At 38.7% G+C, this 14,148-nt stretch overlaps 2 protein-coding genes across 5 annotated transcripts in view; one reads left to right on the top strand and one right to left on the bottom strand.

Moving 5' to 3' along the window:
- Positions 1 to 4,153, top strand: part of stoml3a (stomatin (EPB72)-like 3a) — a 6,670-nt gene extending 2,517 nt beyond the window's left edge. For both annotated transcript variants that reach the window (XM_046074090.1, XM_046074091.1), the window contains exons 2-7: positions 1,087 to 1,190; positions 1,962 to 2,034; positions 2,381 to 2,463; positions 2,651 to 2,854; positions 3,673 to 3,807; positions 3,921 to 4,153. In XM_046074090.1, the coding sequence (XP_045930046.1) occupies positions 1,087 to 1,190; positions 1,962 to 2,034; positions 2,381 to 2,463; positions 2,651 to 2,854; positions 3,673 to 3,807; positions 3,921 to 4,112 (791 nt within the window). In that variant the 3' untranslated portion in view covers positions 4,113 to 4,153. The remainder of the gene's footprint in view (positions 1 to 1,086; positions 1,191 to 1,961; positions 2,035 to 2,380; positions 2,464 to 2,650; positions 2,855 to 3,672; positions 3,808 to 3,920) is intronic.
- A 1,795-nt stretch (positions 4,154 to 5,948) lies between these two features.
- mtus2b (microtubule associated tumor suppressor candidate 2b) overlaps positions 5,949 to 14,148 on the bottom strand; it is a 29,826-nt gene continuing 21,626 nt past the window's right edge. For 2 of the 3 annotated variants that reach the window (XM_046073508.1, XM_046073509.1), the window contains 8 exons: positions 9,981 to 10,047; positions 9,266 to 9,480; positions 8,850 to 8,955; positions 8,686 to 8,759; positions 8,494 to 8,592; positions 8,236 to 8,355; positions 7,820 to 7,920; positions 5,949 to 7,403 (listed from right to left, as the gene is read on the bottom strand). In XM_046073508.1, the coding sequence (XP_045929464.1) occupies positions 7,196 to 7,403; positions 7,820 to 7,920; positions 8,236 to 8,355; positions 8,494 to 8,592; positions 8,686 to 8,759; positions 8,850 to 8,955; positions 9,266 to 9,480; positions 9,981 to 10,047 (990 nt within the window). In that variant the 3' untranslated portion in view covers positions 5,949 to 7,195. The remainder of the gene's footprint in view (positions 7,404 to 7,819; positions 7,921 to 8,235; positions 8,356 to 8,493; positions 8,593 to 8,685; positions 8,760 to 8,849; positions 8,956 to 9,265; positions 9,481 to 9,980; positions 10,048 to 14,148) is intronic. The other variant, XM_046073510.1, reaches the window with a different exon arrangement.

Genomic DNA, 14,148 nt, shown 5'->3' with positions numbered 1-14,148 from the left:
TCCTGCGGCTCAGTGCAGGTGAAACTTTTTTTGGGTCTACCACTTGACTTTTTTGTCCGATAACTCTCAGGATCTTTTAAGAAATGTAAAATGACTGTCTTACTGCGTCCAACCTTGGCAGCGATTGTGCGTTGCGAGAGGCCTTGCTTGTGCAGCTCAACAATCCTGCCACGTTCAACGAGAGAAAGCCTTTTTGCCTTTGCCATCAGGAGATCATGACAGTGTGACTGCCTGAAGATCAATGACACGAAAGCCATATTTTAGTGCAGATTTTACCTTTTTATGCCTATGGTCTTAAACTTTTGATCAGCTGATGAACAGCCTGTTTGAGTTTAAATGCAGTTTTCAATAAATTGCCTACTCTCTATTTTTTGTCTCTTGCTCCTGTTTCTTCTTTTGGCATTTTGAAGCAGTACTTACAACCCGGTTATGATCCACCAGCGAAATGCGAGTACTTGCAATGTTGCAAGATTTTGTTCAAGAGTGTATATGACCTAACTATAAAATATAAAAAAAATTAAAAGTAGCTTAGATGTAACTAAGCTACTTTTGCCATGTTGCTAGCTTAGCTTGCTACATTTCACTGGGGGGTAGCTTCTGTGTAGTGAAGCTTCATTTAATGTAGAGTAGCTAGTAGCTCATTTTCCAAGTAGCTTGCCCAACACTGGCTATAGGTCATATTGGAAAAGCTTGAATAATTGACTGGCATTTTTGCTTGATAGATGACTCAAATGAACTAAACTTGATGAACAAAGCTACTGCTAAAGCTAAATTGTCTTCTGCATGTTACCTTTTTAGTTTGTGTATAAAATTATATTTATATACATTTTAACATTTTATAGATGAATTGATTGATTAACTAATACAGTAATAATAAATAATATGCATGAATTTTTTGTGTCACCTTAATGAAAGGTGCTTGCCCCACTGTATCAAATTATTGTTTAATAGTGTGACCAAAATAACTACAAAAGTGTTTGGTCTGAATTTAAATGTGTGGAACAAAGGTGTCATGGGAAATTTACGATATACTGTACCTCTCCATACTCCAGTACAAGCTTGTAAATTGTGTTTCACTCTCTGCAGATAAAAGTTCAGGAAGACTTGGTTGTTTCGGTTGGCTGTTGGTTCTCCTATCCCTCCTCTTTGTAGCAGCAACCTTCCCACTCACAATATTTATGTGTATTAAGGTGAAGTATATTCTCATTGATGTCTACTGATTAGGATTAGACCAGTATTTGTTTCTGAAAGCTGATACAGATACCCATGTCTTTGCACCAGACTTGCTAGGGCTACAGCAAATTGTTTTTATTTCATGCTTACTGCTTTATAAAATTATGATCAAGTTTAAACAGTTTCCCAAGTGCAAATATGGCAGGCCAAAGAAGCCTTTAATTATTGAATTTATTTATTTAAGGGGTTATACGTGGCAGGAGACACACAGAACCAGAGGGATCATTTAGTTTAAGTGATTGAAGAATCACTGAAATTGCTCTTATTGTTTGTAGAAAAATGAGACAGTTTCAGTTTCTTTATCGCAGGTGCGTTGTTGTGTACCACAGCCACTGGGGGGCCGAAAGTCAGACATTTTCCAATGCTACCCATTGTGGCTTGGCAGGGTGACCCACTGTATTTGTTCAGGGAGTATACTTTGTAAAACTTTTTTAAAAAGCATTATTGGCCAATCAAATGAATAAATGAAATGATCAGATGTTACATAGTAGCTGTTGTCACAGAAGAAGTGGATGACACTGAGTAGCTGGTATGGCAACTATACATTATTAAACTTATTAAAAGTATTATACTACTATTAAACTGTATGGGTCTAACCCTTACAGGAATGTATTTGCTTTTAGTTTACTTATGTGGTATCATGTCATGAGATCATTTTCCCTTTACACTGCTTTGTTTTTTGTCTTTCTTATGTTCTTTGTTTGGCTGGCTGTGTTTCTAACATCCAGATAGTGAAGGAGTATGAGCGAGCTGTCATCTTTAGGCTCGGCCGGATCACAGACAGAAAACCTAAAGGGCCAGGTTTGTCATGCAGTGTGTTTCATACATACACTATGGGGGCAAATATTCAGAAACTGGTTTCTTGGCTGAAAAAGTCTGCTTAAAAAGTTGATTCCATACTATGATCCAATTAGGTTTCATCTACAATCTTAATATACAGTCCTGTGCCACAGTGGGGCTGGATAGGACTTCTTTCTGAAATTGGTTACCAGCCAGTTGGATTGTCCACTTTGATGCTCTGTCTTATTTCTTCCTGTTATATTCAACAATAACTTCTACAGTATATGATGGTATTAATAGATTGCCAAAGCACTTGTTGACAATGATTGATACAAAACATAAAAGCTGGGACTTTATTTCTTTCCAGGACTTTTCTTTATTCTGCCATGCACTGATAACTTTGTGAAAGTTGATCTGAGAACTGTTTCCTTCGACATCCCTCCACAGGAAGTATGTGTTTTTATACTTGTTATATTTTGTTCAAATGTGGAAATATAATTTATATATTATTTTATTATTTTTATATTTGTGTTTGTCCTGTATCACAGCTTGTTTCTGTCATTAATAAAAAACTGTCTGTCATCTTCCTGGGTAGGAATAGTAGCGGGCATCATAAATATAGCTTTTTACCTTGCAGATCTTAACCAAAGACTCAGTGACAGTGTCTGTGGATGGCGTGGTGTACTTCCGCATACACAGCCCCATCTCATCTGTAGCCAATGTGTCCAACGCCCACTTATCTACACGGCTGCTGGCTCAAACCACCCTGAGGAATGTACTCGGCACCAAAATCCTGGCAGAACTGCTATCTGACAGAGAGAGCATATCACTCAGTATGCAGGTGAGAATGAACTGTGTTGTAATAAGATTTATGAGGAGCTGGATGGCAGAAGATAAGGGGGTCTATTAAATTTAGTAACTGTAAAAAGATTGTAAAGGAATGGTTAAATATAAAATCAAAATTAATTTATGTTCTGGTGACACCTACATTAGTTAAAATTCTGACTTTGTGCAACAAAACATATTTTTTAGGCCAACTACTTCCACTTCCACTCCACTAACACGACTTTTTTCTAAAAGCTACAAAAGGGGACGAAAATTTGGACTTAGGTGTTGAATCCAACATCAACCGCATTACAGTCCATTTTAATAATTTGCAATAATTACAATAATTTGCTTGTGTTTTAACCAGGTGCATCATTTGTATGTTCGAGAGGAAGACATTAGAAAAATCAGGGGCAAAACCACAAAGTCACTGTGCTGAAAACCTGAGTAGATAGGCTAATGAACTTTAACTCTGGAATACTCCAAAAACAGGCTGACTCTGACGTCTAAGTTTTTCAGCAGATTGTACTGGCTAACACATTATATTTGACTTTTTACACATTACATTCATTTTAAACCTGCTTTTCATTTTGTTTGTCTGTGTGTTAATTGGTAGCTTGGATGAAAAGAGCGGTAAGAATGAACCAATGAACAAACATACCACAAAACCAAAACAATGTGTAAATAAAGGCTTAAAATCTCCAGAGAGAGAGTTGGGTGATGCATGATTTGTAGTCATTTAAGTGATAGTAATTCATTAAAACATAACTCATTAGTGGAGCTAACAATGTTTTTTTGTGACTGGAGTATTTATTCTTCAATAATGCCCTGCAGGAAGCTCTGGACGAAGCCACTGAACCGTGGGGTATTAAGGTGGAGCGTGTGGAGATAAAGGATGTGAAACTGCCTCAGCAGCTGCAGAGAGCCATGGCAGCAGAGGCAGAAGCCAGTCGGGAAGCCAGAGCAAAGGTGAAGAGAGCAATGGAAGATTTAATTTAATTTACTCTTGATATACTCTGTAAGAAAAACAAGGGATGCTGAAAGGGAACGTTAGAAATAATGATCATATGTCTGTGTTTCAGTTAATTTCTGCAGAGGGGGAGATGAAGGCCTCCAGGGCTCTGAAAGAAGCCTCTTTGATAATTGCTGAGTCACCCTCTGCTCTCCAGCTGCGATACCTGCAAACCCTCAACACCATTGCAGCAGAGAGAAACTCCACCATCATCTTTCCTCTGCCCATAGATATGTTGCAGACTTTTATGCAGAGGAAGTAATAAATCTCACAGACAGCAATTACTAAAAGAGTTAAATGAAATCACATTTGCACTGTTATTATTGGTATATAGCAGGGGTTCTCAAACTGGGGAGCAGCCCTCTGTGGGAAGGACGCCCTTCAGGGGGGTCGTGGATGTTGAGCAGACCTAAAGTTGCATGAATATGATCCATGTGGTGACATAAACAAACAAAAGTGCTCTAATGCTAACCTGAATCTTTTTCCCACTAATCCACTTTTGCTACATGAACTACATTACATTATTTTTGGCTTCTGATAGAGGGAAGTTTGAGAACTACTGGTATTTGTTTTAAGCTTCATTGGTATCCTTTTAGATCCATTGGTATTTTTAGATTTACATTTATTCATTTAGCTGACACTTCTAATCAAAGCGACTTACATTTGCTATATACGCATGTCAGAGGTCGCACGCCTCTGGAGCAACGAGGGGTTAAGTGTCTTGCTCAGGGACACAATGGTGGATCTGTCACAGTGGGCGATTGAACCCGGGTCTCTCACACCAAAGCCATAGTGTTATCCATTGCACCACTGCCAGATAGATACTGTATGGTCCAAGAGGCTTAGCATATTTACAGCTGAACTGCGCTACAATTATGTATTTAAAGACATATCCATGCCAGATCTCATTTTTGTACACTTATTTTCTTATTGTGATTTAATACTTGAATACAAAGTGCAACATTTACAGAATAGACTTTAGTGTCATTGACCACAATACTTCAACGAGCTAAGCTACGGTTGCAGTTCTGGAGGAAGACAAATAAATAAATAAATAAATAAATAAATGAAATGCACAAGAAATGTAAAATAAAAATAATACACAACAACCTTATAAAGACATGCTTTCATGTAAACGTATCCAGAGCATGATTTGTGAAATACTGAATACAATCTTTACAACAGAAGTCCTTTAAAAAAAATCAACCCAAGTCCCGACATCCATGTGATACACCAACATTCTCTGACACTGGATGTAAACTGTAAACAAATCCTCTTATTCTAGTGTTGAACAAACATTCAGTAAATGAGAACAAGGTCATACCCACAGGACACAGAGGCAATCAGTGCAATCAGAGTACCTGATGGAGAGGAATATTATTTCCACTTCCTTGCAGAACACAGTAAAGCTCACCAACTCCAACACAATCAACTTGTTGTCCTAACAGTAAATGCAACTCACCTACAACCAAATCCCTATTTGAGCAGATTTCTACATTTTATGTGTCTGGGGGAGCTGATTATTATATCATATTATCATAATAAAGAAATATTTTGTAAAACAATTTTATATATTTGCTAACTGCACTAAGCTCTTTAAAATAGCGAAACATATTGTGGACATTCAAATAATCGTATACAAAGGATATCTTGCAACATAGAGCTGAGTGGCTAGTTAAACATGAGCAAGTATAAAAAAAGTACAATACAAAAAAGGATGACTGTTGCTTCCCTTTGATCACTCAAAATGTTCCCCAAGACCTGAGATTATTCTCTACAATGAGACATGAGGTAACCGCTTGCAGATTTTTATCATATGATATAGTCATATTTATATAATTTGATAAGTTTTAATTCTTAAACAAATTTTGGACAGGAATTTTGTCAAGCATCATCTGGAGGTACAAATGGAGAGAATGAATGTTTGGAAGCCATAATAGTTTTTTCCATCACATTTGCTCATGAGTTTTTTTGTGGTGAATTTCAAATCACACAGAAAAATCAGCAATGGAGAAAACAGCAGCAGCTGCAACAGTGAGGATAAGGTACGCATAAAGAAAGAGAATGTATGAATGCAATATAACATACAGATGATGGATTTACATGTGTTCTGGTCAATTTATTTTGACTAGAACTGCAATGTATGCACCATTTCTGGCTGATTCTGCAGCACCTCATTTTAGACACATGACAGCTACAGTACATGATGAACAGCTGTGTTTCATGATTTCCTCTTTGGTGATCCTGTATTTTTGCAGGAAAAAGGATGTTTTCTTAACCTGACTGACCTTGAGGGGCATCATCTCACATAAGAAATGTAAGATTAGTCTGAAATGTGTAATACAATGATTCATTGATTTTTTTTCTTGGTTTCATTTGAATAAATCCTGCTCTGTTTTATTAGAAATAACAGGTAACATGTGTTGCCCCTTCACCCTTATACTTCATTATCGTCACACTGTAGGTAATCCTAAAACCATTAGAACTGGAAGACAGAACATGCTTTAAAGAGTGCACTAAATGTACAGTTTTGACAAATTATAATCAATAATATAGTTACACCATGTTGGCAGTTCAATGGATTTATGTATTTTTAAGTTGTTGTAATCATACATTTCAGGTCAACATCTAGTTGTTTAAGGAGAAAGTAGAATGGATGGTTGAGGTTAGATGGCAAGGTAGTCATTCATTTACTCCTGATAAATGAAATATTTCAGCATGAAAAGGTTAACATGCCCCAGAGAAGAATCCACACTTTGAGAGTAACTTACTGTAGGTAGGTTTGTGATTTTACCCAAAGTATTGCCTGTGCCTTGATAGACGTTGCTGGTAGGAGAGAATGATGGCAAAAGGCGCTTCTTGTGTTTGTTGTTGCACTTGTGATGTTTGCTGTGTCCCATTCATCATCCTGAGCACTGGATGAGATGGTGGTGATGTAGATGGAGGCGAAGAGATGGAAATGAGGCACTGTGACTCTGATCTTGCTCTATTAAGTCTACAATGACCAGGTCTTTCATATGCTGCGCTATCACAGCACGCTTGCTTTGTGGGGCGTTGAGGAGGAATAGAAAAGAAAGAGGGCAGAGAATTCCCTTTTGAACGATAAGAGGCGTAATCATTAATACAATTCTTTAGGTCAGAGATTGAAATTCCTGGGGTTGGACTTTGGAAATGCATTCAATGGGTGAGCAGCATTTCCCAAGAAACAAATGTATCTGTGTCTGTCCATCTACATACTGTAAAATTCTACTCTTTTAATTGAGGAACATTCAACAGAGAAATAAATCAGGGCTTCCGAAGCCAGATAAAAGAAAGTGTTTGATACAAGAGCTTCAATTGAAAGTGTCACTGATGGTAGGAGTGTGGGCGGGCAGGGGAGCCTGGTCCAGACAAGGGTCTATGAATGGGGGAGGAGCTGGGGGACATGCGAGGGCTCAGCTCGCCTGTCTGAAGACGCCACAGTAGTTCCTCATTAGTGCGACTCAGCCGCTTCTTCTCGTTGCTCTCCTTCTCCACATTCACTTGCAGGTTGGCATTCTCTTCAGAAAGTTGCCTGAGAAAAAAGAGGGACAGGGAAAGGTCCAAACATAAATACCATGCACTAGTGCTGCATTCCTTTCAAAGGGATAAGTCAGAAATTTCCAGCAAAGTTGTAGTTTTAATCTCCAGTGATTCTGCTTGGTAAAAACAGTTGGATATGCCCCAAAATAGTTTCTCATGTTAACACATGGTGCTTGATCTTGGGGTTATTATGTACTATTCAATATACAAGTAATATATCCAGAAAATCACAAGGTTATATTGAAAAAATCTTGGCAAACAAGATAATGAATTTTGGCTGCAGAAATAAATATTTAAATATCTTGTTTGTAATTTTATTAATGTGCCTCCTAAACCCACCTAAAGTCACTTCGACTGGTTTGAACTGGGTTTTAAATCTACACTAGTATGTATATAAACCTAACTGACCGTGACACAGCAAGGTTCTTGTCTATTCTTTCCTTCAGGTCCTCGTTCTGCTGCTGTAACACTTGCAGTCTTTCCTCCAGGTACACATTCTTTTCAGCCTGCTCAAAAACACAGGAGAAAAGGTGCACAACATTAAATTCTTCAAATGATGTATGACAATTATAAGTAAAACAGGCAAACTGTTTACAGATTTACAGAGGAGACATTTCTTCTAAAAACTACTGGGAGTGCATATGTCCCATTTTTGTCATGTGATGCTGTCTCTAGCTTTCTCTGGATGTTAGGTGTTATTGGACTTTGAAAGTACAACTTCAATGTGTGAGTTTAATATTTTTGACAACTTCACACACAAAACTAATTAAAACAATCATCAGTTTTCCTTTGTTTCTAAACAAAGGCAGAAATTTGAAGCCTACTATTTTCTCCAGTTCTGAGATCTTCTGTTCCTGCTGATGAATTTGTTGATTCTTCATCTCCAGTACTTCTTTCAAACTCTTCAGGTCCTCATCAATATGTTTATATGGCGCCAAAGCATCCTGGCAACAGCAGATAACATTAGTGAAAACCACCATCACTCTTTATAACCAATAAATAATGTTTTCTTTAAGTTTAATGCAGCTACTGTCACCAAAGCAGTCAACATATTGTCCTGTACTGTATCATGCAGCAGTTACCACTATCTGCTCATCTGTGCTCCTGCGCAGAGCTTCTTCAAAGCGCTTGGCTCGGTCTCTGAGGCTGCGATTCTGAAACGTCAGCGTGTCCACCTGATCCTAGTGACCAGATAGATATTAACATGTTACTGTTACTAACAACAAAATGTATTACACCATGTTTCTAATATATTTTAAAGGAGAACTATTTACCTGCAGTGACAATCTGATCTTTTGAAACTCTTCTTCCAGAGACTTTGTCTGCTGTTCATGGGCCATCTTCAGATCTGACACAAAAAATAACATGATCATCTCTCTTGACCTGCAGCAAAATGAGTCAGTACACGAGAGCAACAAGTTTCAAATGTTGTGCTTACTCTTCACAGTTCTGGCATGCTCTTCCTGCAGAGTGGCCAGTGTGTCATTGTGAGCTGTCTCCATCTCCATCAAGGAAGCCTCCTGGTTCTCACTCATTTCCTCAATCTGGGGCCAAGATTTAGAGAATTAACAATCACAAAAATAACTTCATACTATTATAATAATGTATTACGTAGTGTACTGCTAATTGTTTTCACAGGAACAGTTTCTTTAGTATAGCACTTCCAATGAAAACAGTTCATAGTGAGGTCTGTGGAAAATCCAGAGTAACTGGGAAATTGTTTCTCAGAGCCAGATAATCAAAACCAGGAATAGGTAAATAAGAAAATATTTAGGTGACCCGACCCTTTCAGTGACATCTCATATCAGATGTGGACTAAACAGATATATCCAGTCTTCATTAAAACACACACACCTGCTCTTGCTGTTTGACCCGTAGCTCCTCCAGCTCGGCTTGTTGTTGGGCCTGCAGGCTCTCGGTCTCGGCCATGTGCTGAACCTTCAGCCGCTCCTCCAGAGCTCCCAGCTCCCTCTGCTGCTGAGCCCGCAATCCCTGCAGCTCAGCCTCAAAACGACACTCCAGTTCCTCCTTCTCCCGCTGCAGTTGCTCCCAGTGTGCAACACTGAAAGCTGGAACACAATGTAGAGCTTTAGTTTGTTTTACTAGATCCAAATTTAGGTAACGTACTGACTACAATAGAAGCAACTTTATTCTAAGAAGACACAAAAAGTTAATTTAACACTTAACAGCTTAGTTTCTTGGTTTGTTAATTTATTTTTTATTATTATTGTATTCTAATGTCTGGATGGTAATGTTTGTGTTGTTAAATGGTACAAGTGACATAATAAATTGTTACAAAACTTGTGTATTTTGTGTTATTCTGCCCATTCTGCTCATCATTAAAAAACAACTACTGAATTATAAACTCACAGACTTTGGACATTGAAAACAGGGTACTATTTCTAAAGCGTCTTGTCCTGTATATGGTGTTTGATTTTTGAATAAATCCAGACAGAGTGGATTCCCAGAGCTCACTTGTTCCTCCCATACCTTATAGTAGAAGCCTATACTGACTCACTGCTTTTTCCCTCCCTGCGATGCCATATATGTCACACTGTATCCCACTTACCCACTTCATCCCTGATTCTGGTGAGCTCCAGGGACAGTTCCCTCTCCTTCACAATGGCTCTCTCACTCTGAAATGCAAACACATGCAGCAGTGAACACCTCTGGGCTGCACAAATGGATGATTGGAAACACCTCCATTGCTACTGTAACCCTGTAAGTTAAACTAATGTAACAGTTTTGGCTATAATTTAAGCTGTTTAGTACAGCTGGTACAGGACAGGGTGACAGGATTAAATTAATATCACAATGTTAATATAAGAGCATTTCTTGATATTGATATACATTCAGTTTGCTTGTTTCTATGACAAACCAGAGAAACATGGAGAGGAGAGAGGGTTGGAGATATTTTGAACCCAGAATGTTAGCAGGTAAATGTTCATTAAAGGATTATAGACCAAAATGATGTCCCTGCTACATATGTTTGTTGTATTTGTTTGTTTCTTTTACCATAAATGTTGTCCTCCCCACCTGGTTTGATGATATGCAATAAAGCAGCCTTAGATTCTATCGGTGCTTATAACTTGTAGGCCTTATAACAGCTCATTCAGGATATGTCCAATCAGATGGTGTAATTATTAGCAGTAACCACAAACCACTGACAGGGTGTCTGAAGCCATGATTCATTGATAAACATGCCATTAAAACTTTGTGGTACCTTGGAACAGGATACTGGACAAAGTGTCAGAAGTTGCAGCTACAGTCTATGAAATGATCGAGGAACATGTGAGGAATGGTAACAACATAGTTTGTATCACTTCTATTCATTATAGACCAAATATACATTACTTTCTCTGCAGCACAACAATTCGACATTAGCGTTTCATTTAATTCACCACCAATCATAATAGCAAAGGTTCTTACAAGAAGCAACAGTAAATGCTTCATGGCAACCTGTTAACTACAACATTTGTGAAACATTTTACAATGAAAAAGCCATCATATCCAATATTTGCACAGACTCTTCATGACACCCCCAGAGCACATCTCATTCCCAGAGGAAGACTCACCACACAGTTAAGTGACTATTGATCACAACTCTAAACATGCAGACAGCCACACAGACTGTTGCTTGGAGATTAATCAGAGATCACAAAGCAGTGCTTACGAGAAACAAAGAAAGACACAGCCAGGGAGCAGTGAGTGAAATATGTATGAGATAGTATACAGTATGTCTCTGCAGTAATGATGTCACCCTCTAAGAGGTTTTACTTGGTACATACACTCATCATAGAGAGACTGCTGTGACCTCATGAGGGATGAAGGATGGTCTGTGGCTTTTTTTCATTTCTTCCTCTTCAGCTCCACCTCTGCTCCTACCCATCATTTCCCCAAATGCCCCCTACTTAGATCTCCAGGGACTTATGTGACATGAATTCTAATTTTAGCATCTGATATTCAGCCTTCACAAAAGCAACATTAACCATTTTTATGGCTGCAACTAATGATTGTTTCTGCTACAGATTACACCAATTGATTATTTTTGTGATTCTTTGATCAATTGTTAGGTCTGTAACATAAGAAAATAGTCAAAAAAGCTAATTACAATTAACCAGAGTCTAGGGTTTGATTGTCAACCCAATAATATTCTACAAAAACAATGATATAAAACAGACAAATGAACAAAATCCTCAAATTTGAGAAGCTAGAACCAGCTAAAGTTTGTCCTTGATAAATCACAAACAATGCATGGATTATGGATGCCAAAATGGATGTCTCTCTCTTTCGAGCGACTACTTCGACAAATTACTTCAGCACTGTACATTTTACCTTCTGAAAAAGTATAAACATGGCTTTTTGTAAGGGTACTCATTCTCAAGGAGATACTCTAATGAGTTAAATAACCTCTCCAAAGTCTGCACCCATGCAATCAGTCCTGTTTCAGTGGGGCCCTAAAAACCTTCCAATGTACAGCTGCTTTTTTGGTTGAACTTTTTGACCTGAAGAGATTCTGACTTTAATAAACACACAGGAAGCTACAACATAAATAAAACAAAACATATGATTTCTTGTAGAGAACTTCAGCAACATGAGTTAAAAAAAGATATCCTATACAGTCAGTGGCATGTAATCCATCCATAATCCATAATTACACCAACACGCATACAGTAAGGACAAATTGTACACGGTAAAACAGAAAGACAATTGTAAGAAATACAGCAGCAGCAATAACATGTTATGTAATGTCCCTGCAAACTCTAAGAGAGTAGAAAGAGGGACAGTGCGACAGAAAAGCCTGTTTTGACTCAGCACAATCAAGCACAGCTTTACAGTCTCTCCACCAGTTCTGTCTCTAGGAAACAAGTGAATATAATGCTCATATAGACAGTCACACTCAGACCACCCCTCCGCTAAACACACACATGCGCACAACCACACATTTATAAAGGAATCCCCGGTGCTGAAACAAGCCTGCCGCCTTCAGAAGATACTGCTTTTACCGTTTGGTCCAGACAGCGCAGAGGGAAGAAATGGATTCTACAGCAGCAATGGCCCATACTAGGCTAGCATACAGCAGCATCCTTGAGCCGACTGGGAAGGCAGCAGTGACAGATTCGAGCACTAGAAAGATGCAGAAAATGAGACAGAGGGGGAGGGAACCAAGCGAAGGAAGGACAGGGGAGGAGAGATTGGAAGACCGGAGCCTCACCTCGTTTCCTGCTTTGCGGCCGGCGTTTATCCCTGCTGGAACAAAGACTGCCAGCCCCAGCCCAGTTCTGCCTGCTGCCCTCCCCTAAACCTCCTCCAACACGCCCCGTATCACATTCACACGCATGGCAGGGAGCAGGACACACACACACACACACGTGTGGTCTTTTGCATCTTTTAGAAAAAACAAAAGGAGTGGAGCAGGAGAAGATGGGGGAGGAAGATGATCAATAAGCGGCCAGTTATCTTCTCTGTTACTCAGCTCAGGGAAAATAGCTACATGCAGGTATTTCAATGCATACAGAACACACACATGCTTAATAGAAAATAATTTATTTTAGATAGCTCTAACTGAAACAATAATGTCCAACCTGCAGTACTGGATGCAATCCAACTACATAACATAACTTAATTAATATACAGTATAAAGCACTTCAAATATGGTGGTAGCATGGTGCTAGATTTCAAGGCAGAGGGAGGAAGTTAATAGAGCGAAGATCTGAGCCAAGCCTCAGCTATCACAGCATATCAAAGCACAAATACAATATCTTGGCCAACATCAGAAAAAACACTGCCATTTTGTCAAACAAAATGTAAGGAACATTTTAAAGGGTAGTCCTAATCTCATCTAAAGTTTGCAGATATATATCAGATGCACATATTTCAAAGTCTTCCCCTTGTCAGACCTTAGTGGGTATTCTGTCAGTGTCTGACAATCAGTCTCACTAAGCACAGTGAGTCCCAGGCAGGCACCTCTAATCTCATTAATCATCTCCCACTGTAGAGCAGAGCCCGTGGGTGGGGCTGGGATATGGATGAAATGAAAGCAGGGGATCAGGAAAGGGCAAGAAACATGCGGTTAATCCAGGTTTGAGAAGCAGAATACACTCAGTGTGCATCAGAAGCTGGACAATGGTACAGAAACACAAACTGTTTTACTGACAAATCCTGTTGCTTCATGGTTATTTCCAACATATTCAAAAAGCAACAACAATCTGATTTTAAAGCAAGTGACTGGCTTTATGAACAAAGTAATGCTGACAACAAACGCCTGATGATGCAGGTGCCAGACTCATCACACAAGAGTCTGTTCACATGACGCATGTAATATTCAATACCATACTGCTGTTTTTGCCTATTACCTACAAATTGTGAAATACTTTTCAAAGCATTGGTTTATGTGTTCATTTTTATTTGCCAACTTTAGTCATCCACTCTCATGAAAACCCACTAGAGATCTGAAACTTGCTTGAGATGGGCAATCCATCAACTTTAAATTGACTTTAAGTTATGTTACTGTTCCACAACAATACAAGGGCTGTTTTGAAAATGTATCCCTGCGGAACATCCAGCTTTTTAATACAAGAAAATGCATAAGCTAATTTATGAGAAATTAAAGTCAGGGAATACTTCTGGGATTTGTTACTTCATAACGTTACTTTATGAATGCAATGATCCCTAATCTTGGATGTCAGAGCAACTTTTAAACAAAAGGAGATGTGACACCTGCTGCCTGCTGAAAG

The sequence above is a fragment of the Micropterus dolomieu genome, linkage group LG17, assembly GCF_021292245.1.
Source record: "Micropterus dolomieu isolate WLL.071019.BEF.003 ecotype Adirondacks linkage group LG17, ASM2129224v1, whole genome shotgun sequence".
Taxonomy (NCBI): domain Eukaryota; kingdom Metazoa; phylum Chordata; class Actinopteri; order Centrarchiformes; family Centrarchidae; genus Micropterus; species Micropterus dolomieu.
The sequence above is the reverse complement of the archived record's forward strand: the minus strand, read 5'-3'. Positions and strand labels throughout refer to the sequence as shown.